Source organism: Hyla sarda, chromosome 7, assembly GCF_029499605.1.
Source record: "Hyla sarda isolate aHylSar1 chromosome 7, aHylSar1.hap1, whole genome shotgun sequence".
Taxonomy (NCBI): domain Eukaryota; kingdom Metazoa; phylum Chordata; class Amphibia; order Anura; family Hylidae; genus Hyla; species Hyla sarda.
In genome coordinates this window covers 2,639,635-2,666,457 of record NC_079195.1, presented here as the reverse complement: position 1 = coordinate 2,666,457, position 26,823 = coordinate 2,639,635, and the positions used below count along the sequence as shown (strand labels likewise).

The following is a 26,823-nucleotide window of genomic DNA, read 5'->3' as shown; positions in this document are numbered from 1 at the left end:
TTGTGTGTATGGGGGGTCACACTGTAGGTTCTCCTCTCTGTAGATGGCCGCCATTTTCTCACCTCTGTTTCCTTCAGGTGTGGATCTTGTGGCGATTAAACCGATCCCCAATGTAGTGACCCTACAGGGCGACATCACCAGCGAGACCTGCAGACAGGTAACGTCTCTACACCGGATCCCCCCCCCCCCCCCCTCACCTCGCCCTTTGCCCGCTCCCCTCATGTCCTTCATTCTTATTTTCTCACTTTTGAAGGCTGTGAAGAAGCAGCTTCAGACCTGGAAGGCGGACGTGGTCCTGAATGACGGAGCGCCCAACGTGGGCGGCAACTGGGCGCACGACGCCTTCTCACAAGGTCAGGAGTTATAATGTTATACTGCCCTATAGTGGGTGCCCCTTACCCCCCACCCCCCGCAGAGGGCGACCCTTTCTACCTGCCCTATGGGTTCTCGGGGGGGGGGTTCCCGGATGGCCCCGCCCCCGTGTGTTGTGTCGCTCCGCCCCCGTGTGTTGTGTCGCTCCGCCCCCATGTGTTGTGTCGCTCCGCCCCCGTGTGTTGTGTCGCTCCGCCCCCGTGTGTTGTGTCGCTCCGCCCCCGTGTGTTGTGTCGCTCCGCCCCCGTGTGTTGTGTCGCTCCGCCCCCGTGTGTTGTGTCGCTCCGCCCCCGTGTGTTGTGTCGCTCCGCCCCCGTGTGGTCTGTCGCTCCGCCCCCGTGTGGTCTGTCGCTCCGCCCCCCGTGTGTTCTGTTGCTCCGCCCCCCGTGTGTTCTGTCGCTCCGCCCCCGTGTGTTCTGTCGCTCCGCCCCCTGTGTTTTCTGTCGCTCCGCCCTCCATCCTGTTAGTCACTGACCCCTCCTCCTCTTCTCGCGCAGTTCACCTGTCTCTCATGGCGCTGCGGCTTGCCTGCGATTGTCTGACACGCGGTGGATGGTTCATCACGAAGATTTTCCGCTCCTCCGATTATCAGTCTCTACTTTGGATCCTGAAGAATTTCTTCAAGAAAGTAAATTCCACCAAACCGCAGGCGTCTCGCAGTGAGAGCGCGGAGATCTTCGTGGTCTGTCAGGGTAAGTGGCCAATTGTTTAGTGTTTTCATATAGTGATTGTGACGTATGTACAGCGCCCCCTGTGATGGCCATAATGAGCGGACATCAGTCATCTCTTGTGCGCCATTCTGACAACATTTATATTAGCTTTATATTATTTTTCCATTTAAAAAAAACTTTCAACCTAAATAAAAAAATAAAAATAATTGTGCAGAACATCGACTTGTTCTGAATAGAGTTGAGCGAATCGAATCTTACGAATACGAATTCGTTATGAATTTCAGGAAAATTTCAATTCGCAACTAATTCAAATATCGCCGCGATTCGAATGCACAAATCACTTCATTAAACTCCATTTAGTGCGGTCCAGGCTCCAGGGCATCTAAAATGGTGGATCCACATGTGAGGACATGGGGCAAGGAATCCTGGGAAGGCGGCAATGCGGGATGACCCTGAATCACATGCAGCCAGTCACCCCTGTGATGTCACAGCTCTATATAATCTAGGGACCGATTGATTTTCGGTATGGCTGATATTATCGGCCGATAATCACGATTTTGGGCATTATCGGTATCGGCAATTACCTTGCCGATAAGCTGATAATGCCCCGCACCGCCCCCACGCACCACGACCCCCCCCCCCCGATCCACCGCGTCGCACCCCCCATCGTAGTGCTGGGCGGTATACCGGTATGAACCGGATACCGTTTTTTTTTTTTTTCTCCCACAGTATGGATTTTTGCCCATACCGCTATACCGGTCGGGCCCCTCCCCCACCCTTCGAGTAAATAAAAAAAAATAAACTAACCCGTAATGGAGGTGCTCCGGGCCATCCATCCTTCCTCTAGTGTCCGGCGGCATTCCGGGTGGAGGGGGAACCGGTCCTGGCTGTCCTTCTTCTCCGGGGGTGACGTCAGGTGCGTCACTGCGCAGCGGCGTCTATGCAGCGTTACTAGGCCGGAGCCTGCCCGGAGTGGGAAGAGGACCCCTGGAGAAGAAGGACAGCCCGGACCGGTTCACCCTCCACCCGGAATGCCGCCGGACACTACAGGAAGGATGGATGGCCCGGACCACCCTCCCCGGACGGTCCCTGCAGCAACTGGGAAGGTGAGTCAGGGTTCTGGGATGGACAGGGGTCTGTATAATATACTATACCTACAATAGGCCCTCCAGCTGTTGCAAAACTACAACTCCCAGCATGCCCGGACAGCCAACGGCTGTCCGAGCATACTAGGAGTAGTAGTTTTTCAACAGCTGGAGGCACCCCTAGGCGCGGCGCGGCGGGGGGAGCGGTGGCAGTGATAGATCTCAGGACCCCCGGACAGGCAGGGGGAGAGAAGCAGGTGGCGGTGGCCTATGGCACCACAAAAGCCACTGCAGTGCATTGATTTAAAGCGCCGCTTTAAATCAATGATCTGCAACGGTGTCGCAGGGGATAAATAGCCGATAACTTATACCGGAATATCGGTATAAATTATCGGCTATCAGCCCTAACCTCCACAGATTATCGCTATCGGCCCTAAAAAAAACGATATCGGTCGATCCCTAATATAATCGGCAGCAGAGAGAGAGGGACAGAGAGCAGTGTGTTTGGCACAGAAAAGCATTTTTACTGCAGTGATTCACCTCAAGCCCAAATCCAGCCTAGAAGCCCTGATAGGGGAGGGAGAGAGATTGAGAGAGAGCAATTTTGGGTGTATTACACAGTGACTGTGTGCTGCAGCGCTGGTGTGTACAACAACTGAAAAAGCTATTAGTAGTCAGCCAGTTAGGGTGAGCAGAGCACTAAAAGCGTATTGTCCTCTATTAAGTGTAACCTGTGCGTACATCTAAGTGGTGTACCATTTTGTTCCTGTTAAGGTCTTAGGGGCCTATATACTGTGAAAGGACAACCATAAGTAATCACCTGCTGCTGTTCTATACAAAAACTGTAGCATATTGTAATACCCTAATAAACGCGCTAAGTATGTCAGGCAGAGAAGTGCCAGGACGTGCACAGAGGAAAGGCAGAGGCCTAAATACCTCAGGCAGAGTTGGCAGCAGACTTGGGGCGAGTGGCAGCAGGAGTCACAGCGAGAGGCCTGAGCTTCCGTTATCAGCCAGCGGTCGTGTCTCCACCAGCAACCCATCTGCCGTCGTGGATTGGTTAACACGGTCATCCACATCATCACAAGTGACATCTGACACCCCCAGTCAACAGTCGGTGGGTTCCTCAGACACAACCCTCAGTTGGCATGGCCCGGGAGCAGTCCCTGTCCTCCCATTGCCTTTGTCCTATGCTGTTCCCTCTCCTAGAGAAGTATCTTATGCTGTGGGTTCAGCTCCACTATTTACTGAGGACGATGTAATAGAGGACAGTCAGCAGCTACTGGACAGCCAAGAAGGGAAGGAGACATGCACTGTTTGCTCCACTAGGCGGGCAAGTAGTGATGCGGAGAGTGACGTGGGAGGCGGTGTTGCCAGGGTTCAGGGTCCTGAAGCAGACACTGTTGGGGAACCTGAGGAGGACATCAGTGACGTGCACACACCTGTTGATGATGATGAAGCCGATCGCAATTGGGAGCCGGGTGCAGAAGGGGCTTCATCGTCATCAGGAGAAGAGAGTTGCAGGTTGCCCTTGAGGCAGCAAGGCGGTAGCACGGTTGGCAGTCAGCATGGTGGCAGGAGTGGAAATTCAGGAGCCAAACGTGCCCGGGGGAGACCACCTGCTTCGCGGCATCCTACCTTTCCGGGAGGTAGTGGAACAGAGGTTCCTGGAGACGGCGCCAGTACCAGTCAATTAGTGCGGACTGTGGGTGGGAAAATCAGCTACTCGGCGGTGTGGAAGTTTTTGATAAGGCATCAGGAGGAGGTTCACGTAGCCACATGCAATTTAAAAAAATATCTTTAATCTTTTCAATTGTGAGGCCCTTCTGTCTGCCGCCACCTCCAGGCTGTCATTCTGTCACCATATGATCTCCTCTTGCTACTACCACCTCCAGGCTTGGTCATTCTGCCACATTTTGGTATCCTCATGCTTGTGCCACCTCCAGGCTGTGTTATTGTACCACCATGTGGTCATAAAAATGTTAAATAATTTTAATAAATTAAATAAATTTTTATTTTAATTAATCATTTTAATAAAAATGCCCCCTCGTGTGTAGGGCACGGCGGTGTCAAGCTGTTCTTCACATGGTTTGCCTTGGCGAATGGGGTCACACAGGGGAGGAACTGCAAAAAGTCCTTCATCAAGAAATCGAATGATGGCTTACTCCACGAAAACTGGATATGGGAACCATGATGACCGACAACGGGAAGAACATCTGGTCTGTGCTGCAACAAGGAAGCCTTAGACATGCGCCCTGCATGGCACACGTGTTCATTCTGGTTGTCAAGCGGCTCCTGAAGTGTTCCCCCCCCCCCCCCCCCCCCATCTGCAAGACATCCTAACAATGGCAAGGAAACTGTGCATGCACTTCAGCCACCTGTACACCGCCAAGCACACCCTCCTTGAGCTGCAGCGTCAGAACGGTATCCCACAACATAGTCTTATTTGTGACCTTTCCACATGTTGGAATTCCACCCTCCATATGTTGGACAGACTATACGAACAAGGAAAAGCCATCACAGATTTCTTGATGATCCAAGCAGATAGGAGTATTCCCCTGTGTAACTTCAATGTGAACCAGTGGCAGCTCATACGTGACACCTGCCGTTTGCTGGGGCCCTTTGAGGAAGCCACATTATTTGTAAGTCTCCAGGATTATGGGATGAACGACTTCATTCCACTGCTTCATTTCTTACAACAAGTGTTGGAAACAATGGCTGGTCAGGGCAATGGAGACGTGGCGCCTACATCTCACGGCCACATGAGCCCTGTGAGGGCAGAACAGGAGGGGGAAGGGCGCAGTGGAGCACAGTTTAGGTTTCGCGAGTTAGGCTGTTTTTCTATTAATCTGACTGGAGAGGAGGAGCAGGAGCAGCCAGAGGAGCTAGAGGGTTATAAGGAAGGCGAGACAGAGGACCCACTGTGGCCATGTGGTCTCCTCAAGCTGCTGACACACTAAATGAAACTTAAAGGACAAGTCTCACAGTAAACAATTGTTCAGCTTTTAGTGCAGAAGGTAAAGTTATACAGGTTTGTAAATCACTTCCATTACCAATGCTGCTTAGAAACCAGCTTTATCTGCATTCTTCTGTCTGACAGGAAATTCAGCTGTTCCAGGTTTTCATGACTATTGACCCCCTATTCAGGCTGTTATCAGCAGCATCCAGGGGCCGTGACGTGACAATTACCCAGAAAACCCCTGTGCTGCAGAGAGCTCCCTGTGCTCGGCCTTAGCCCCTCCCATCTGATGAATATTCACACTGTCCTCCCTCTGTTCTGCAGTGATTGGCTGAGCAGCACTGCCTATATGTCGGCTGATTCACATCATAGTTCTCTCCCCTCTCCTTGCTAATGTTTATACACTGAGAACGGAGGAGAGGGGGGAGGGGAGGGAGCTGTCACACTGAGCACTGGGGAGAGAGGAGTGCAGGGCAGAGGAGCGGGGAGGTGATTGTGCCAGTGTAAAGCTATTTCACTGAGAGGAGGAGGGGGAGGGAAGGATTTTACAGTGTAAAACTGCAGCTTCCACTCCAGGGTCCCTCTCTCTGAGCACTGACATTACATTTTGTTTCCTCGTGGCCCCCCTGCTGTATAGGGATATGATTGGAGCTCAGTGTTATGTGATCACCCTGCTGTATAGGGCTATGATTGGAGCTCAGTGTTATGTGACCACCCTGCTGTATAGGGCTATGATTGGAGCTCAGTGTTATGTGACCACCCTGCTGTATAGGGATATGATTGGAGCTCTGTGTTATGTGACCACCCTGCTGTATAGGGCTATGATTGGAGCTCAGTGTTATGTGATCACCCTGCTGTATAGGGCTATGATTGGAGCTCAGTGTTATGTGACCACCCTGCTGTATAGGGATATGATTGGAGCTCAGTGTTATGTGACCACCCTGCTGTATAGGGCTATGATTGGAGCTCAGTGTTATGTGATCACCCTGCTGTATAGGGATATGATTGGAGCTCAGTGTTATGTGACCACCCTGCTGTATAGGGCTATGATTGGAGCTCAGCGTTATGTGACCACCCTGCTGTATAGGGATATGATTGGAGCTCAGTGTTATGTGACCACCCTGCTGTATAGGGATATGATTGGAGCTCAGTGTTATGTGACCACCCTGCTGTATAGGGCTATGATTGGAGCTCAGTGTTATGTGACCACCCTGCTGTATAGGGCTATGATTGGAGCTCAGCGTTATGTGACCACCCTGCTGTATAGGGATATGATTGGAGCTCAGTGTTATGTGACCACCCTGCTGTATAGGGCTATGATTGGAGCTCAGTGTTATGTGACCACCCTGCTGTATAGGGATATGATTGGAGCTCAGTGTTATGTGACCACCCTGCTGTATAGGGATATGATTGGAGCTCAGTGTTATGTGATCACCCTGCTGTATAGGGATATGATTGGAGCTCAGTGTTATGTGATCACCCTGCTGTATAGGGATATGATTGGAGCTCAGTGTTATGTGACCACCCTGCTGTATAGGGATATGATTGGAGCTCAGTGTTATGTGACCACCCTGCTGTATAGGGATATGATTGGAGCTCAGTGTTATGTGACCACCCTGCTGTATAGGGCTATGATTGGAGCTCAGCGTCATGTGACCACCCTGCTGTATAGGGCTATGATTGGAGCTCAGTGTTATGTGACCACCCTGCTGTATAGGGATATGATTGGAGCTCAGCGTTATGTGACCACCCTGCTGTATAGGGCTATGATTGGAGCTCAGCGTTATGTGACCACCCTGCTGTATAGGGATATGATTGGAGCTCAGCGTTATGTGACCACCCTGCTGTATAGGGCTATGATTGGAGCTCAGTGTTATGTGACCACCCTGCTGTATAGGGCTATGATTGGAGCTCAGTGTTATGTGACCACCCTGCTGTATAGGGATATGATTGGAGCTCAGTGTTATGTGACCACCCTGCTGTATAGGGCTATGATTGGAGCTCAGTGTTATGTGACCACCCTGCTGTATAGGGCTATGATTGGAGCTCAGCGTTATGTGACCACCCTGCTGTATAGGGCTATGATTGGAGCTCAGTGTTATGTGACCACCCTGCTGTATAGGGCTATGATTGGAGCTCAGTGTTATGTGGCCACCCTGCTGTATAGGGATATGATTGGAGCTCAGTGTTATGTGACCACCCTGCTGTATAGGGGTATGATTGGAGCTCAGTGTTATGTGACCACCCTGCTGTATAGGGCTATGATTGGAGCTCAGTGTTATGTGACCACCCTGCTGTATAGGGCTATGATTGGAGCTCAGTGTTATGTGACCACCCTGCTGTATAGGGCTATGATTGGAGCTCAGTGTTATGTGACCACCCTGCTGTATAGGGCTATGATTGGAGCTCAGTGTTATGTGACCACCCTGCTGTATAGGGATATGATTGGTCACATAGCCCTATGTGACCACCCTGCTGTATAGGGATATGATTGGAGCTCAGTGTTATGTGACCACCCTGCTGTATAGGGATATGATTGGAGCTCAGTGTTATGTGACCACCCTGCTGTATAGGGCTATGATTGGAGCTCAGTGTTATGTGACCACCCTGCTGTATAGGGATATGATTGGAGCTCTGTGTTATGTGACCACCCTGCTGTATAGGGCTATGATTGGAGCTCAGTGTTATGTGACCACCCTGCTGTATAGGGATATGATTGGAGCTCAGTGTTATGTGACCACCCTGCTGTATAGGGATATGATTGGAGCTCAGTGTTATGTGATCACCCTGCTGTATAGGGATATGATTGGAGCTCAGTGTTATGTGACCACCCTGCTGTATAGGGCTATGATTGGAGCTCAGTGTTATGTGACCACCCTGCTGTATAGGGATATGATTGGAGGTCAGTGTTATGTGACCACCCTGCTGTATAGGGCTATGATTGGAGCTCAGTGTTATGTGACCACCCTGCTGTATAGGGATATGATTGGAGCTCAGTGTTATGTGACCACCCTGCTGTATAGGGATATGATTGGAGCTCAGTGTTATGTGATCACCCTGCTGTATAGGGCTATGATTGGAGCTCAGTGTTATGTGACCACCCTGCTGTATAGGGATATGATTGGAGCTCAGTGTTATGTGACCACCCTGCTGTATAGGGATATGATTGGAGCTCAGTGTTATGTGGCCACCCTGCTGTATAGGGCTATGATTGGAGCTCAGCGTTATGTGACCACCCTGCTGTATAGGGCTATGATTGGAGCTCAGTGTTATGTGACCACCCTGCTGTATAGGGCTATGATTGGAGCTCAGTGTTATGTGACCACCCTGCTGTATAGGGATATGATTGGAGCTCAGTGTTATGTGATCACCCTGCTGTATAGGGATATGATTGGAGCTCAGTGTTATGTGACCACCCTGCTGTATAGGGATATGATTGGAGCTCAGTGTTATGTGACCACCCTGCTGTATAGGGATATGATTGGAGCTCAGTGTTATGTGACCACCCTGCTGTATAGGGATATGATTGGAGCTCAGTGTTATGTGATCACCCTGCTGTATAGGGATATGATTGGAGCTCAGTGTTATGTGACCACCCTGCTGTATAGGGATATGATTGGAGCTCAGTGTTATGTGACCACCCTGCTGTATAGGGATATGATTGGAGCTCAGTGTTATGTGATCACCCTGCTGTATAGGGATATGATTGGAGCTCAGTGTTATGTGACCACCCTGCTGTATAGGGCTATGATTGGAGCTCAGTGTTATGTGACCACCCTGCTGTATAGGGATATGATTGGAGCTCAGTGTTATGTGACCACCCTGCTGTATAGGGATATGATTGGAGCTCAGTGTTATGTGACCACCCTGCTGTATAGGGATATGATTGGAGCTCAGTGTTATGTGGCCACCCTGCTGTATAGGGATATGATTGGAGCTCTGTGTTATGTGACCACCCTGCTGTATAGGGATATGATTGGAGCTCAGTGTTATGTGACCACCCTGCTGTATAGGGATATGATTGGAGCTCAGTGTTATGTGACCACCCTGCTGTATAGGGATATGATTGGAGCTCAGTGTTATGTGATCACCCTGCTGTATAGGGCTATGATTGGAGCTCAGTGTTATGTGATCACCCTGCTGTATAGAGATATGATTGGAGCTCAGCGTTATGTGACCACCCTGCTGTATAGGGATATGATTGGAGCTCAGTGTTATGTGACCACCCTGCTGTATAGGGATATGATTGGAGCTCAGTGTTATGTGATCACCCTGCTGTATAGGGATATGATTGGAGCTCAGTGTTATGTGACCACCCTGCTGTATAGGAATATGATTGGAGCTCAGTGTTATGTGACCACCCTGCTGTATAGGGATATGATTGGAGCTCTGTGTTATGTGACCACCCTGCTGTATAGGGATATGATTGGAGCTCAGTGTTATGTGACCACCCTGCTGTATAGGGCTATGATTGGAGCTCAGTGTTATGTGACCACCCTGCTGTATAGGGCTATGATTGGAGCTCAGTGTTATGTGACCACCCTGCTGTATAGGGCTATGATTGGAGCTCAGTGTTATGTGACCACCCTGCTGTATAGGGATATGATTGGAGCTCAGTGTTATGTGACCACCCTGCTGTATAGGGCTATGATTGGAGCTCAGTGTTATGTGATCACCCTGCTGTATAGGGATATGATTGGAGCTCAGTGTTATGTGACCACCCTGCTGTATAGGGCTATGATTGGAGCTCAGTGTTATGTGACCACCCTGCTGTATAGGGATATGATTGGAGCTCAGTGTTATGTGATCACCCTGCTGTATAGGGATATGATTGGAGCTCAGTGTTATGTGATCACCCTGCTGTATAGGGATATGATTGGAGCTCAGTGTTATGTGACCACCCTGCTGTATAGGGCTATGATTGGAGCTCAGTGTTATGTGACCACCCTGCTGTATAGGGATATGATTGGAGCTCAGTGTTATGTGACCACCCTGCTGTATAGGGATATGATTGGAGCTCAGTGTTATGTGACCACCCTGCTGTATAGGGCTATGATTGGAGCTCAGTGTTATGTGACCACCCTGCTGTATAGGGATATGATTGGAGCTCAGTGTTATGTGATCACCCTGCTGTATAGGGATATGATTGGAGCTCAGTGTTATGTGACCACCCTGCTGTATAGGGATATGATTGGAGCTCAGCGTTATGTGATCACCCTGCTGTATAGGGATATGATTGGAGCTCAGTGTTATGTGACCACCCTGCTGTATAGGGCTATGATTGGAGCTCAGTGTTATGTGACCACCCTGCTGTATAGGGATATGATTGGAGCTCAGTGTTATGTGACCACCCTGCTGTATAGGGATATGATTGGAGCTCAGTGTTATGTGACCACCCTGCTGTATAGGGATATGATTGGAGCTCAGTGTTATGTGATCACCCTGCTGTATAGGGATATGATTGGAGCTCAGTGTTATGTGACCACCCTGCTGTATAGGGATATGATTGGAGCTCAGTGTTATGTGACCACCCTGCTGTATAGGGCTATGATTGGAGCTCAGCGTTATGTGACCACCCTGCTGTATAGGGCTATGATTGGAGCTCAGTGTTATGTGACCACCCTGCTGTATAGGGCTATGATTGGAGCTCAGCGTTATGTGACCACCCTGCTGTATAGGGCTATGATTGGAGCTCAGTGTTATGTGACCACCCTGCTGTATAGGGCTATGATTGGAGCTCAGTGTTATGTGACCACCCTGCTGTATAGGGATATGATTGGAGCTCAGTGTTATGTGACCACCCTGCTGTATAGGGATATGATTGGAGCTCAGTGTTATGTGACCACCCTGCTGTATAGGGATATGATTGGAGCTCAGTGTTATGTGACCACCCTGCTGTATAGGGATATGATTGGAGCTCAGTGTTATGTGACCACCCTGCTGTATAGGGATATGATTGGAGCTCAGTGTTATGTGACCACCCTGCTGTATAGGGATATGATTGGAGCTCAGTGTTATGTGACCACCCTGCTGTATAGGGCTATGATTGGAGCTCAGCGTTATGTGACCACCCTGCTGTATAGGGCTATGATTGGAGCTCAGTGTTATGTGACCACCCTGCTGTATAGGGATATGATTGGAGCTCAGTGTTATGTGATCACCCTGCTGTATAGGGATATGATTGGAGCTCAGTGTTATGTGATCACCCTGCTGTATAGGGATATGATTGGAGCTCAGTGTTATGTGATCACCCTGCTGTATAGGGATATGATTGGAGCTCAGTGTTATGTGACCACCCTGCTGTATAGGGATATGATTGGAGCTCAGTGTTATGTGATCACCCTGCTGTATAGGGATATGATTGGAGCTCAGTGTTATGTGACCACCCTGCTGTATAGGGCTATGATTGGAGCTCAGTGTTATGTGACCACCCTGCTGTATAGGGCTATGATTGGAGCTCAGTGTTATGTGGGAGTGGCTAACATAAGTTAGGGGAGGTAACAAGTTCTCTGCTCAGGCAGCTGAGAGCAGGAAATGTGAGCAGTGCATGCAGGGAAATGTAGTCTTTGAGATCACAGGCATAGCCACCATAACCAGGAAGTAACTGGAATTTATGAGCTGAATAGCCGGTGAATGGGGGGCGGAAAAAAAATCACAAACATGTCAGAGAGGTGGTAGGTGAATATACTATGGAATGGCTAGGTATTTTTTTTTCTTTGCTGCATGGGATATCTTCTTTAATCTATTTAAAATCTTCAATTAAAATTTTCCAAAATCTCTTTTAATCCTTTCAATTGTGAGGCCTTATGGTCTCGTCAGGCTGTTGCCAATTCCAGGCTTTGTCATTCTGCCAGATTGTGATCTCCTCATGCTGCTGCCACCTCCAGGCTGTGTCATTGTGCCACCATATGGTCTCCATATGCGGTTGCCACCTTAAATTAAACTTTAAAAATTTTAATCTGTCTAATATCTTCAATTTAAATTTTCAAAAATATCTTTAGTCTTTTCTATTGTGAGGCCCTATGGTCTTGTCAGGCTTCTGCCACCTCGGTCATTGTGCCACCACGTGACTCCTTGTTATATTGGGTTTTGTGGTCATACAGTATTAGTTCAAAGTAAATGCTTCAAGCACCAGGGACATTAAACTTGTGAATCTAATAAAAATCTTAAATTTAAATAAAATAAATCGATGTACTATTTTCAAGACTGAGACCCTATGGTTGCCGAGAGGCAGGGGCTGGAACAGGTGGTAGCTCACCTCGCGGAGGACCGCCAGCTTTATTCTAAGATACAAGTACGAGCATTTTCACTGCAGCCACTTCTAGCTTGATGCGCCCACTTTTCCAATGGCGCAGAAGCTGAATGGGCTCCTGTCCAAGTTGCTGGGGCTGCATCCCCTCCCTTTTAAAGTGGGCACTCAGTCATGAGCATGGGGATGTGCTGAGTGATAGGGACAGGCAGTAGCTGGCCTCTCGGTGGACCGCCAGCTCAATTTTAAGATACAAGTACGAGCTTTTCCACTGCAGCAACTTATACACTGCAGCAAATGTTACACTATTGGAGCTTGAATTACCGCGGCTGCTTGCACCAGACTTGCCCTCCAATTGGTCCTCAATAGAGATGAGCGAATTAAATCGGAAGAATCAAATTTTTAAAAAATTCTAGTCGTCATCATATATGACCTCTGGATTTACCACAAGAATCCGATGAAACAAGTTGGAGCGATAACAATGAACCAGAACTGATTAAATGAAGCATTTGCAGTTCCACGCAGTCGGGGCGGGAGCACTGAGAGGCAGGGGCTGGAACAGATGGTAGCTCGCCTTGCGGCGGACCACCAGCTCGATGCTCACCAGAATGGGTGCTTACATTAACCCCTTAAGGACTCTGGGTTTTTCCGTTTTTGCACTTTCGCTTTTTCCTCCTTACCTTTTAAAAATCATACCCCTTTCAATTTTCCACCTAAAAATACATATTATGGCTTATTTTTTGCATCGCCAATTCTACTTTGCAGTGACATTAGTCATTTTACCCAAAAATTCACGGCGAAACGGAAAAAAAAATCATTGTGCGACAAAATCGAAGAAAAAACGCCATTTTGTAACTTTTGGGGGCTTCCGTTTCTACGCAGTGCATATTTCGGTAAAAATGACCCCTTCTCTTTTTTTCTGTAGGTCCATACGATTATAATGATCCCCGACTTATATAGGTTGGATTTTGTCGCACTTCTGGAAAAAAACATAACTACATGCGATACCACATATGTTTTTATTTTTTTTTACACTGTTTTATTTTTCTTATGGGAAAAGGGGGGTGATTCAAACTTTTATTAAGGAAGGAGTTAAATGACCTTTATTAACACTTTTTTTTAAACTTTTTTTTTTGCAGTGTTATAGGTCCCATAGGGACATTGATCATTGTTATCCCATAGGGACCTATAACACTGCACACACTGATCTCTTATACTGATCACTGGCATGTATTAACACGCCTGTGATCAGTGTTATCGGCGCTTGACTGCTCCTGCCTGGATCTCAGTCACGGAGCAGTCATTCGTCGATCGGACACCGAGGAGGCAGGTAAGGGCCCTCCCAGTGTCCGGTCAGCTGTTCGGGACGCCGCGATTTCACCGCAGCAGTCCCGAACAGCCCAAATGAGCAGCCGGGTCACTTCCACTTTTGCTTTAGAAGTGGCGGTCAGCTTTCACCGCCGCTTCTAAAGGGTTAACACCGCACATCGCCGCGATCGGCGATGTGTGGTATTAGCCGCGGGTCCCGGCCGTTGATGAGCGCCGGGACCGACGCGATATGAAGCGGGATCACGGCGCGATCCCGCTTCATATCGCGGGAGCCGGCGCAGGACGTAAATATACGTCCTGCGTCGTTAAGGGGTTAAATAAAAATTACATTAAAAAATCTCTTCAATTTTGATGCCATATGGTCTCCCTGCTGCCACATCCAGACGCTCTGCAGCAGTGTTTCTAATAGCGATGCCAGTAATCTGCATGTCATACTGAATAACAGTATTATTTCACTACCCCAGCACACGCCTTATGCGTGTTACCACAAGGCAAAGTGTTCCACACCCCTATCTGGCTCTCTGTAGCCCAGAAATCGACGTTTGGGAAAATTTGTCGAACGAATTTTGAAAAATTTGCTCATCTCTAATTCTGACCCCCCCCCCGACTTTTTTACTTTTTCTGTTTAAAAACTGTTTATTTTTTGCCCCCCGGAACTGTATTTTTTTGTGTTATTTTGGTTTAGATATTTTTGATCAATTTATTTTTTATTTTTTTTTATTATATAATGTGACTGGAAATCAGCAATTCTGGCGTTAGATTTTCTTAAATAATAGATCAGAGAATTTTGGAGTCACAATGATACCAAATATGTTTTTTGGGTTTCACGAAATTTTATTTATTTATTTTAAAAGGGGATTAAAATGTTTAATTATTGGGGTAGATATATATGTATAGAATGTACAGATATATGTGTGTAGTAAAAAAAAAATGTGTGTGTGTATATATATATATATATATTATTTTTTTTATATTAAAAAATATTCTAAAATAAATATATATTTATTTATTTTCACTTATGCAAATATATATCTCCCCTCATAATGTGTGTATATATATATATATATATATATATATATGTGTGTGTGTATAATATATGTATTTTCACACACATTATCAGGGGAGATATATATAGATATGCATAAGTGTAAATAAATTATATGTATTTCTTTTATATTTTTTTTATATATATATGTGTTGGTTCATCTAGGGGACTCGTATAAGCAATCGCTTGATTGCTCGTACAGATCAATATAATTCTATAGTATTAAATCAGTCCATTAGATCAGTGTTGCCTGGACAGCCTGATCCTCTCCATTAAAACTATAGACCTCCAAGCTGTTGGAAAACTACAATTCCCAGCATGCCCGGACAGATAGCATGCTCATTTCATGGGAGAGCCTACAATTAATGGTTCCTCTTTAACCCTTCAGAACTCTTTGATATTCTGGTTGATTTAGTATTAGGGGGCCTCCAGCTGTTGCAGAACTACAACTCCCAGCATGCCCAGGGAGTTGTAGTTTTGCAACAGTAATAACCGCACTAGATAGTCAGGCTGTAAGATAGATTGGCCACAAAGACCTAATACAGGCCCACGTGCCCATGGCGCCCGCCCAACGTTGGAACCTGCTCCATACAGTGTACATCATGGGGGGGGGGGGGGTTAAATGCAGCGGCCAAAATTCTGCACAACTGAGCAGGAAGAATGTCGTCCATGATGGCAGCCGCAGCCTCTATACGTTTTATCTGAGCCCCCATAATCCTTCCCGGTATCGGTGGTGACGTCCTCATCCTGTTTTATCTATTTATTTATTTTTCTTCCTCTTCAGGATATTTGGCCCCCGATAAAATCGACAGCCGATTCTTCGATCCCAAATTTGCGTTCAAGAACGTGGAAAGCCCCGTGCAGACCGTGTCGCAGCTGGTGTCGCATAAGAAGCCCAAGGTAAGTCCGCTGCGTATGTGACGCCTGTACGTCATGTCTGAGAGGCCTGTCGTGTGGTCACTGTTCATTTTTTATTTTTTTTCACGCATTCCCTCTCCGTTACGGGTGTAAAAACTCCGAAAAAAACGGCATGCTATACTGTGGTTTCTCTGTTATGGCTTTATGCGCTTATTTAATGTTAGCGCAGCAGACCGTACTATTAAAGGGGCACTCTTGCTGGCTCCAGTAAGTTCTACAGATTTGTAAATTACTTCTATTTAAAAAAAAAATATATCTTAATCCTTCCAATACTTATCAGCTGCTGTATGCTCCAGAGGAAGTTGTGTAGTTCTTTCCAGTCTGACCACAGTGCTCTCTGCTGACATCTCTGTCCATGTCAGGAACTGTCCAGAGCAGGAGAGGTTTTTTTTATGGGGATTTTTTCTTGCGTAATGGATCGGGCCCAATTGACGGCAATGCGGTTCCGCCATGTTCATTCAGCGGGGTCTGGAATCAAACTCTGGGCAGAAATTCCACGTGTACAAGGAGTGAAGGTTCATTACGCTTCTGTTTCCCGCAGGCGGAAGGATACGAGGACGGACCGGTTTTCCAGCGAGCGTCTCTGCTGGAGTTCCTGAAAGCGCAGAATGCCGTGGATTTCCTCTCCAGGATCAGCGAGGTGAGAAGAGAGACGTCATTAATGTATTACACCAGTGTTTGCCAACCAGTGTGCCTCCTGGAGAACTACAACTCCCAGCATGCTCTCCAGTAGAACTAAAAGTCCCAGCATGCCGGACAGCCATTGGCTACACCTGGAGGCACCCTGGGTGGGAAACCCTGGGTGGAAATAAAATTATTATTTAATTATGTATTAAATTTTTATTTTTTATTATTATTGTTATTATTATTTATTATTATTATATTTATTTGTATTTTATTGATTTATTATTTGTTATTTATTTGTTTTGTTTTTTATTTAACTTTTATATTTATATATATATATATATATATATATATATTCTGTTTTTTTAATTTTTTATTTATTTTTATTATAATTTTTAATTGACTAATTAGTTTTTTTATTCATTAATGAATTTTTATAGATTGCCATAGACGACCCACATTTAGACAGACACTCGTCTACCACCAATGATATCCGAGAATGCTGCAAAGATATCAAAGTGCTGGGACGTAAAGAGCTGAGGTACAGGGGGGGTCCCGGGGTCTTAGCCACCGTCATGGCGTCTCTTTCCGCTCCTGATCGCCGATTCTTCTCCTTCCAGGTCGCTCTTGAGCTGGAGATCCAAACTGCGGAGATACGTAGCCAAGAAGCTGAAGGAGGAATCTAAGGGGTCTGCGGAAGGAATAAAGTAAGAAGGAAAAGCCGGGCATGCTGGGAGTTGTAGTTTTTGCCACGATTTGAGATTGAAGAGACCATGTTTACCAGTTTGGTTTGTGTGTTTCCCAACCAGGGCGCCTCCAGCCTTTGCAAAACTGCAACTCCCAGCGTTGGGTGTCTGTGCATGCTGGGAGTTGTAGTTTTCCAACAGTTTCAAGAAACCACAGTTTAGATCTGTGTTTCCCAACCAGGGAGCCTCCAGCTGTTGCAAAAAGTACAACTCCCAGCATCCCCGGACATCCAACGGCAGTTGTAGTTTTGCCACGACTTGAGATTGAAGAAAACATGGTTACCAGTTTGGTTCTGTGTTTCTAAACCAGGGTGCCTCCAGCTGTTGCAAAACTACAACTCCTAGCATGCCCGGACAGCCAAAGGCTGTCCGGGCATGCTAGGAGTTGTAGTTTTGCCACGAGTTGAGATTGAGGAAACCATGGTTAACAGTTTGGTTTGTGTGTTTCCCAACCAGGGTGCCTCCAGCTGTTGCAAAACTACAACTCCCAGCGTTGGCAATCAGCGCATGCTGGGAGTTGTAGTTTTCCAACAGGATCAAGAAACCACAGTTTAAATCTGTGTTTTCCAACCAGCACCCTCCCAGTTGTTTCAAAACTACAACTCCCAGCATGCTGGACAGCCGTTGGATGTCCAGGCATGCTGGTCGTTGTAGTTTTGCAACAGCTGGAGGCACCCTGGTTGGGAATCACTGTCCTACATGCTGTGGTCATAATAAAATGACACTTTTTGGCTGCTATCGATGGCGTCCGTAGCCTCTAATCCTTGTGATTTCTTCAGCCTCAGCTCCGATGAGGAGGGTGAAGGCTCCGGGGAGGAGGAGGAGGAGAAGAAGGAGGAGGAAGAGGATGAAGAGGAGAAGCTGGAGCAGAAGTTAGCGGAGCTGAAGGCGGAGGAGCTGGCGGCGCTGAAAAGGTCAGTATCATTTCCGTTATATTTGGGCGACCACAGCCACTCCGTTTTCCCCCGGGTGGCGCCATCGCGAACGTCATTTAGGTGTGATGATTAAACGACGATCAGAATTAATGGACGACGTGTCTGGTGGTCGCAGCTTTGGGTTCGGTTCACACTACGTCAGGCGAACGCGGCCGCATCGTGTCCATAGGGCCTCGTCTGCGCGTCAGATGGTAATGGCGTCCTCAGGCGCGGTGTGTACGGAGCCTTAATGTTCCTTTGTGTGAATTGTCAGGAAGAAGAAGCAGCTGCTGAAGGTCCAGAGACGTCAGAGGCTGCGGAAGGAGCTGAAGATGGATCTGCCGGGGGTCTCTATCGCCGACGACGGGGACACCGGAATGTTCTCCCTCAAGACCATAGGAAAGAATCAGGTAGGAAGAGAATGAGCGTAGTGCGCGTGCCGGGGCGCAGATGTGTCCCATGGAGTGTCCTCCTCCTTGGTGTTGTCTGGGTCGTGCTCCTCCCCCTTGGTGTTGTCTGGGTCGTGCTCCTCCCCCTTGGTGTTGTCTGGGTCGTGCTCCTCCCCCTTGGTGGTGTCTGGGTCGTGCTCCTCCCCCTTGGTGTTGTCTGGGTCGTGCTCCTCCCCCTTGGTGGTGTCTGGGTCGTGCTCCTCCCCTTGGTGGTGTCTGGGTTGTGCTCCTCCCCCTTGGTGTTGTCTGGGTCGTGCTCCCCCCCCTTGTTGTTGTCTGGGTCGTGCTCCTCCCCCTTGGTGGTGGTTTGGTCATGCTCCTTCCCATTGGTGGTGTTTGGGTCGTGCTCCTCCCCCTTGGTGGTGTCTGGGTCGTGCTCCTCCCCCTTGGTGTTGGTTGGGTCATGCTCCTCCCCATTGGTGGTGTTTGGGTCGTGCTCCTTCCCCTTGGTGGTGTCTCGGTCGTGCTCCTCCCCCTTGTACTTGTCTCGATCGTGCTCCTCCCCCTTGGTGGTGTCTCGATCGTGCTCCTCCCCCTTGTACTCTTCTGGGTCGTGCTCCTCCCCCTTGTACTCTTCTGGGTCGTGTTCCTCCCCCTTGTACGTGTCGTAGTCGTGCTCCTCCCCCTTGTACTTGTCTCGGTCGTGCTCCTCCCCCTTGTACTTGTCTCGGTCGTGCTCCTCCCCCTTGTACTTGTCTCGGTCGTGCTCCTCGTCCTTGTACTTGTTTCGGTCGTGCTCCTCCCCCTTGTACTTGTCTCGGTCGTGCTCATCCCCCTTGTACTTGTCTCGGTCGTGCTCCTTCCCCTTGTACTTGTCTCGGTCGTGCTCCTCCCCCTTGTGCTGGTCTCGGTCGTGCTCCTCCCCCTTGTGCTGGTCTCGGTCGTGCTCCTCTCCCTTTTACTTGTCTCGGTCGTGCTCCTCCCCCTTGTACTTGTCTCGGTCGTGCTCCTCCCCCTTGTACTTGTCTCGGTCGTGCTCCTCCCCCTTGTACTTGTCTCGGTCGTTCTACTCCCCCTTGTACTTGTCTCGGTCGTGCTACTCCCCCTTGTACTTGTCTCGGTCGTGCTCCTCCCCCTTGTACTTGTCTCGGTCGTGCTCCTCCCCCTTGTACTTGTCTCGGTCGTGCTCCTCCCCCTTGTACTTGTCTCGGTCGTGCTCCTCCCCCTTGTACTTGTCTCGGTCGTGCTCCTCCCCCTTGTACTTGTCTCGGTCGTGCTCCTCCCCCTTGTACTTGTCTCGGTCGTGCTCCTCCCCCTTGTACTTGTCTCGGTCGTGCTCCTCCCCCTTGTGCTTGTCTCGGTCGTGGTCCTCCCCCTTGTGCTGGTCTCGGTCGTGCTCCTCCCCCTTGTGCTGGTCTCGGTCGTGCTCCTCCCCCTTGTGCTTGTCTCGGTCGTGCTCCTCCCCCTTGTGCTGGTCTCGGTCGTGCTCCTCCCCCTTGTGCTGGTCTCGGTCGTGCTCCTCCCCCTTGTGCTGGTCTCGGTCGTGCTCCTCCCCCTTGTGCTGGTCTCGGTCGTGCTCCTCCCCCTTGTGCTGGTCTCGGTCGTGCTCCTCCCCCTTGTGCTGGTCTCGGTCGTGCTCCTCCCCCTTGGTGTTGTTCGGTTAGTGCCCCTGCCCTTGTGTCCCAGGCTCCTCACGTGACCTGTGTCACCATGGAGACGCTCTTGTCAGTCCTGTGATGTTTTGCTTCTCTCAGCTCTTACAGACACTTTCCCGTGGAGACATGGCGGCTGCGGACGCTCTGGTGTCCCTGAACGACCCCAATGATGGCGACATTTGCCTGTCGGACGTGGAGGAGGACGACGAGATCTCTCTGGCCAGTGACCTGGACGACGACGACCTGAACGACGTGAGGAAGTGGGAAGAGAAGCTGCAGAAGCCGAGGTGAGATCTGCAGCCTCCGCGGCCTCCGCTGGGATTTCTCTTCTCTCCGTTTCTCACCCTCTGATTCGTTCCCTCCAGGGCGGCAGCAGCAGCAGAGTCAGAGGAGCCGGAGGAGGAGACGAACCCTCTGTTACTCTCCCTGGAAGAGAAGTCCGACCGGCAAGAAAGAGACAAAAACCTCTGGTTTGGAAAGGTTGGTGGATTGGGATTGTACGGGTGCTGTCACCATAGGGGCCCCAGAAGGGATTAGGGCCCCTTGAGGGATGAGATGGCGTCCACCCCGGGGGCCCTCACTCCCCTCTCTCTGTTTTCAGGGGATTTTCTCCTCGGTGCTCCAGTCCGATGCAGACGAGAAGATGGAGATAAAGCAGACGAAGATCCTGCAGGAGACCAAGACGGGTGAGTGGATGCGTGTATGATCAGGGGGCGGGGCCTGCTGCGGTCTGTGGTGGCTGCTACCAGAGAACAATAGACGCACCCATCTGCCCCACGATCCTCACATGAACCTTGTGCTGTCGGCTTCTAGGAGAAAAACCAAAGGAGAAGAAAGAGACAAAGAAAAACCGAAAAAACAAAAAAGAAGCCGAAGCAGACGCCAGCGAGAAAGCAGATACAGTAATACCGCCGGCGCCCGAGGGGACTGCGCAGGACGGAGCCGATGACTCTGACAGTGACAGCAGTGATGACGAGAGGTGAGGGGACAGGTCAGGGCCTCAGTCACAGTGTCTACAGGACCGTACGTCATGTGGTAATATCAGCGCCAGCCGACCACCATATAGCAACACCACTGACCACCTACCGCCATATGTAATATAGCAACACCACTGACCTCCTACCGCCATATGTAATATAGCAACACCACTGACCTCCTACCGCCATATGTAATATAGCAACACCACTGACCTCCTACCGCCATATGTCATACAGTAATAACACCACTGACCTCCTACCGCCATATGTCATACAGTAATAACACCACTGACCTCCTACCGCCATATGTCATACAGTAATAACACCACTGACCTCCTACCGCCATATGTCATACAGTAATAACACCACTGACCTCCTACCGCCATATGTAATATAGCAACACCACTGACCTCCTACCGCCATATGTCATACAGTAATAACACCACTGACCTCCTACCGCCATATGTCATACAGTAATAACACCACTGACCTCCTACCGCCATATGTCATACAGTAATAACACCACTGACCTCCTACCGCCATATGTAATATAGCAACACCATTGACCTCCTACCGCCATATGTAATATAGCAACACCACTGACCTCCTACCGCCATATGCAACACCACTGACCTCCTACCGCCATATGCAACACCACTGACCTCCTACCGCCATATGTAATATAGCAACACCACTGACCTCCTACTGCCATATGTCATACAGTAATAACACCACTGACCTCCTACCGCCATATGTCATACAGTAATAACACCACTGACCTCCTACCGCCATATGTAATATAGCAACACCACTGACCTCCTACCGCCATATATCATACAGTAATAACACCACTGACCTCCTACCGCCATATGTCATACAGTAATAACACCACTGACCTCCTACCGCCATATATCATACAGTAATAACACCACTGACCTCCTACCGCCATATGTCATACAGTAATAACACCACTGACCTCCTACCGCCATATGTCATACAGTAATAACACCACTGACCTCCTACCGCCATATGTAATATAGCAACACCACTGACCTCCTACCGCCATATATCATACAGTAATAACACCACTGACCTCCTACCGCCATATGTCATACTGTAATAACACCACTGACCTCCTACCGCCATATGTCATACAGTAATAACACCACTGACCTCCTACCGCCATATATCATACAGTAATAACACCACTGACCTCCTACCGCCATATGTCATACAGTAATAACACCACTGACCTCCTACCGCCATATGTCATACAGTAATAACACCACTGACCTCCTACCGCCATATGTCATACAGTAATAACACCACTGACCTCCTACCGCCATATGTCATACAGTAATAACACCACTAACCTCCTACCGCCATATGTCATACAGTAATAACACCACTGACCTCCTACCGCCATATGTCATACTGTAATAACACCACTGACCTCCTACCGCCATATGTCATACAGTAGTAACACCACTGACCTCCTACCGCCATATGTCATACTGTAATAACACCACTGACCTCCTACCGCCATATGTCATACTGTAATAACACCACTGACCTCCTACCGCCATATGTCATACAGTAATAACACCACTGACCTCCTACCGCCATATGTCATACAGTAATAACACCACTGACCTCCTACCGCCATATGTCATACTGTAATAATACCACTGACCTCCTACCGCCATATGTCATACAGTAATAACACCACTGACCTCCTACCGCCATATGTCATACAGTAATAACACCACTGACCTCCTACCGCCATATGTCATACTGTAATAACACCACTGACCTCCTACCGCCATGTCATACTGTAATAACACCACTGACCTCCTACCGCCATATGTCATACTGTAATAACACCACTGACCTCCTACCGCCATATATCATACAGTAATAACACCACTGACCTCCTACCGCCATATGTCATACTGTAATAACACCACTGACCTCCTACCGCCATATGTCATACTGTAATAACACCACTGACCTCCTACCGCCATATGTCATACTGTAATAACACCACTGACCTCCTACCGCCATATGTCATACAGTAATAACACCACTGACCTCCTACCGCCATATGTCATACAGTAATAACACCACTGACCTCCTACCGCCATATGTCATACTGTAATAACACCACTGACCACCTACCGCCATATGTCATACAGTAATAACACCACTGACCTCCTACCGCCATATGTCATACAGTAATAACACCACTGACCTACCGCCATATGTCATACAGTAATAACACCACTGACCTCCTACCGCCATATGTAATACAGTAATAACACCACTGACCTCCTACCGCCATATGTCATACTGTAATAACACCACTGACCTCCTACCGCCATATGTCATACAGTAATAACACCACTGACCTCCTACCGCCATATGTCATACAGTAATAACACCACTGACCTCCTACCGCCATATGTCCTACTGTAATAACACCACTGACCTCCTACCGCCATATGTCATACAGTAATAACACCACTGACCTCCTACCGCCATATGTCATACAGTAATAACACCACTGACCTCCTACCGCCATATATCATACAGTAATAACACCACTGACCTCCTACCGCCATATGTCATACAGTAATAACACCACTGACCTCCTACCGCCATATGTCATACAGTAATAACACCACTGACCACCTACCGCCATATATCATACTGTAATAACACCACTGACCTCCTACCGCCATATGTCATACAGTAATAACACCACTGACCTCCTACCGCCATATGTCATACAGTAATAACACCGCTGACCACCTACCGCCATATAGTAAGAACACCGCTGACCACCTACCCCCATATAGTAAGAACACCGCTGACCACCTACCGCCATATAGTAAGAACACCGCTGACCACCTACCGCCATATAGTAAGAACACCGCTGACCACCTACCGCCATATAGTAAGAACACCGCTGACCACCTACCGCCATATAGTAAGAACACCGCTGACCACCTACCGCCATATAGTAGGAACACCGCTGACCACCTACCGCCATATAGTAAGAACACCGCTGACCACCTACCGCCATATAGTAAGAACACCGCTGACCACCTACCGCCATATAGTAAGAACACCGCTGACCACCTACCGCCATATAGTAAGAACACCGCTGACCACCTACCGCCATATAGTAAGAACACCGCTGACCACCTACCGCCATATAGTAATAACACCGCTGACCACCTACCGCCATATAGTAAGAACACCGCTGACCACCTACCGCCATATAGTAAGAACACTTCCTCCATGATTCCAGGGACATTCAGTCTATGAGGAAGAGATTGGGGAAAAGGACGACAGAAGAGAACGACAACTTTGAAGTGGTTCCTGTAGAACGCCCAGGTGGGTATATACACTATTATTTAAAGGGGAACTCCGGGGGGAAACTTTTTTTTTTAATTTAAATCAACTGATGCCAGAAAGTTAAAAAGATTTGTAAATTACTTCTATAACAAAAAATCATAATCCTTCCAGTACTTATCAGCTGCTGAATACTAGGGGTGTGAATCGCCAAGAATTTGGCGATTCGATTCGAATCGCGATACCAGTGTGGCGATTCGATATATCCCGATATATCGCGATACCGTCTAGGTGACGATACATCGCGATATATCGCCCACCTGGGAGCATTCATAGATCCCAATAGACGCCGCTGTCTAGTACTCCGGTGCTCACTTTTCTCATGTTATCCCGTCCGGGCTGCAAAATAAAATAAAACGCACTTTCTCTTACCTGCCAACGAGCCCGCGGAGCTCCGGTACAGTCCGGTACAGGTGTTGGGTCCCCGGGCTGTATTCTTCTTACTTCCTGTTAGTCCGGCACGTCACATGGAGCTTCAGCCTATCACCAGCGGAGGCGGGACATCGCTGCGGCCAGTGATAGGCTGAAGCTCCATGTGACGTGCCGGACTAACAGGAAGTAAGAAGAATACAGCCCGGGGACCGAACACCTGTACCGGACTGTACCGGAGCTCCGGGGGCTCGTTGGCAGGTAAGATAAAGTGCGTTTTATTAAAAATTTCACATCCCTAAAAGAATCGATTCAAAAATATTTTGAATCGATTCTGTATCGGCAAATGAAAAATCGCGATTATCGCGAGAATCGATTTTTTCTTACATCCCTACTGAATACTACAGAGGAAATTGTTTTCTTTTTGAATTTCCTTTCTGTCTGACCACAGTGCTCTCTGCTGCCCCCTCTGTCCATATCAGGAACCGTCCAGAGTAGGAGAAAATCCCCATAGCAAACCTCTCCTGCTCTGGACAGTTCCTGACACGGACAGAGGTGGCAGCAGAGAGCACTGTGGTCAGACTGGAGAGAAATCCAGTACTAGAAGTTTACATGTATAGTACTAATAACTCTCTTAATAAGAAATGTATCTATGATGGTTACCGGCTCTGTAGTGTAACAACTTGTTGCATTATTATATTTATTATCTTTTAACCATTTGTGCGCTGCCGTAGGGCCTGCGGGAAGGTAATATGTAATACACATTAAATACCATTTTTATACCAATTTAGTTTTCTCTATTATTGATATCTGACATCTAACATTTATTCTTATTGATATCGGACATCTAACATTTATTATTATTGATATCGGACATCTAACATTTATTCTTATTGATATCGGACATCTAACATTTATTCTTATTGATATCGGACATCTAACATTTATTATTATTGATATCGGACATCTAACATTTATTCTTATTGATATCGGACATCTAACATTTATTCTTATTGATATCGGACATCTAACATTTATTATTATTGATATCGGACATCTAACATTTATTATTATTGATACCGGACATTTAACATTTATTCTTATTGATACCGGACATCTAACATTTATTATTATTGATACCGGACATCTAACATTTATTCTTATTGATATCGGACATCTAACATTTATTATTATTGATACCGGACATCTAACATTTATTATTATTGATATCGGACATCTAACATTTATTCTTATTGATATCGGACATCTAACATTTATTCTTATTGATATCGGACATCTAACATTTATTATTATTGATATCGGACATCTAACATTTATTATTATTGATACCGGACATCTAACATTTATTATTATTGATATCGGACATCTAACATTTATTCTTATTGATACCGGACATCTAACATTTATTATTATTGATACCGGACATCTAACATTTATTATTATTGATATCGGACATCTAACATTTATTCTTATTGATATCGGACATCTAACATTTATTCTTATTGATACCGGACATCTAACATTTATTCTTATTGATACCGGACATCTAACATTTATTCTTATTGATATCGGACATCTAACATTTATTATTATTGATACCGGACATCTAACATTTATTCTTATTGATACCGGACATCTAACATTTATTCTTATTGATATCGGACATCTAACATTTATTATTATTGATACCGGACATCTAACATTTATTATTATTGATATCGGACATCTAACATTTATTCTTATTGATATCGGACATCTAACATTTATTATTATTGATATCGGACATCTAACATTTATTATTATTGATATCGGACATCTAACATTTATTCTTATTGATATCGGACATCTAACATTTATTATTATTGATATCGGACATCTAACATTTATTATTATTGATATCGGACATCTAACATTTATTCTTATTGATATCGGACATCTAACATTTATTCTTATTGATATCGGACATCTAACATTTATTCTTATTGATATCGGACATCTAACATTTATTCTTATTGATACCGGACATCTAACATTTATTATTATTGATATCGGACATCTAACATTTATTCTTATTGATATCGGA

At 47.3% G+C, this 26,823-nt stretch overlaps 1 protein-coding gene across 1 annotated transcript in view; it reads left to right on the top strand.

The window, feature by feature from the left end:
* Nucleotides 1–25,533, top strand: part of FTSJ3 (FtsJ RNA 2'-O-methyltransferase 3) — a 30,022-nt gene extending 4,489 nt beyond the window's left edge. Inside the window, 15 exon segments of the mRNA XM_056530223.1 lie at nt 28–157; nt 254–353; nt 870–1,064; nt 15,495–15,610; nt 16,170–16,268; nt 16,693–16,793; nt 16,873–16,959; nt 17,778–17,912; nt 18,187–18,322; nt 20,056–20,243; nt 20,322–20,436; nt 20,558–20,642; nt 20,770–20,935; nt 24,247–24,332; nt 25,511–25,533. Coding sequence (XP_056386198.1) covers nt 28–157; nt 254–353; nt 870–1,064; nt 15,495–15,610; nt 16,170–16,268; nt 16,693–16,793; nt 16,873–16,959; nt 17,778–17,912; nt 18,187–18,322; nt 20,056–20,243; nt 20,322–20,436; nt 20,558–20,642; nt 20,770–20,935; nt 24,247–24,332; nt 25,511–25,533 — 1,762 coding nt within the window.
* The last annotated feature ends 1,290 nt before the right edge of the window (nt 25,534–26,823 follow it).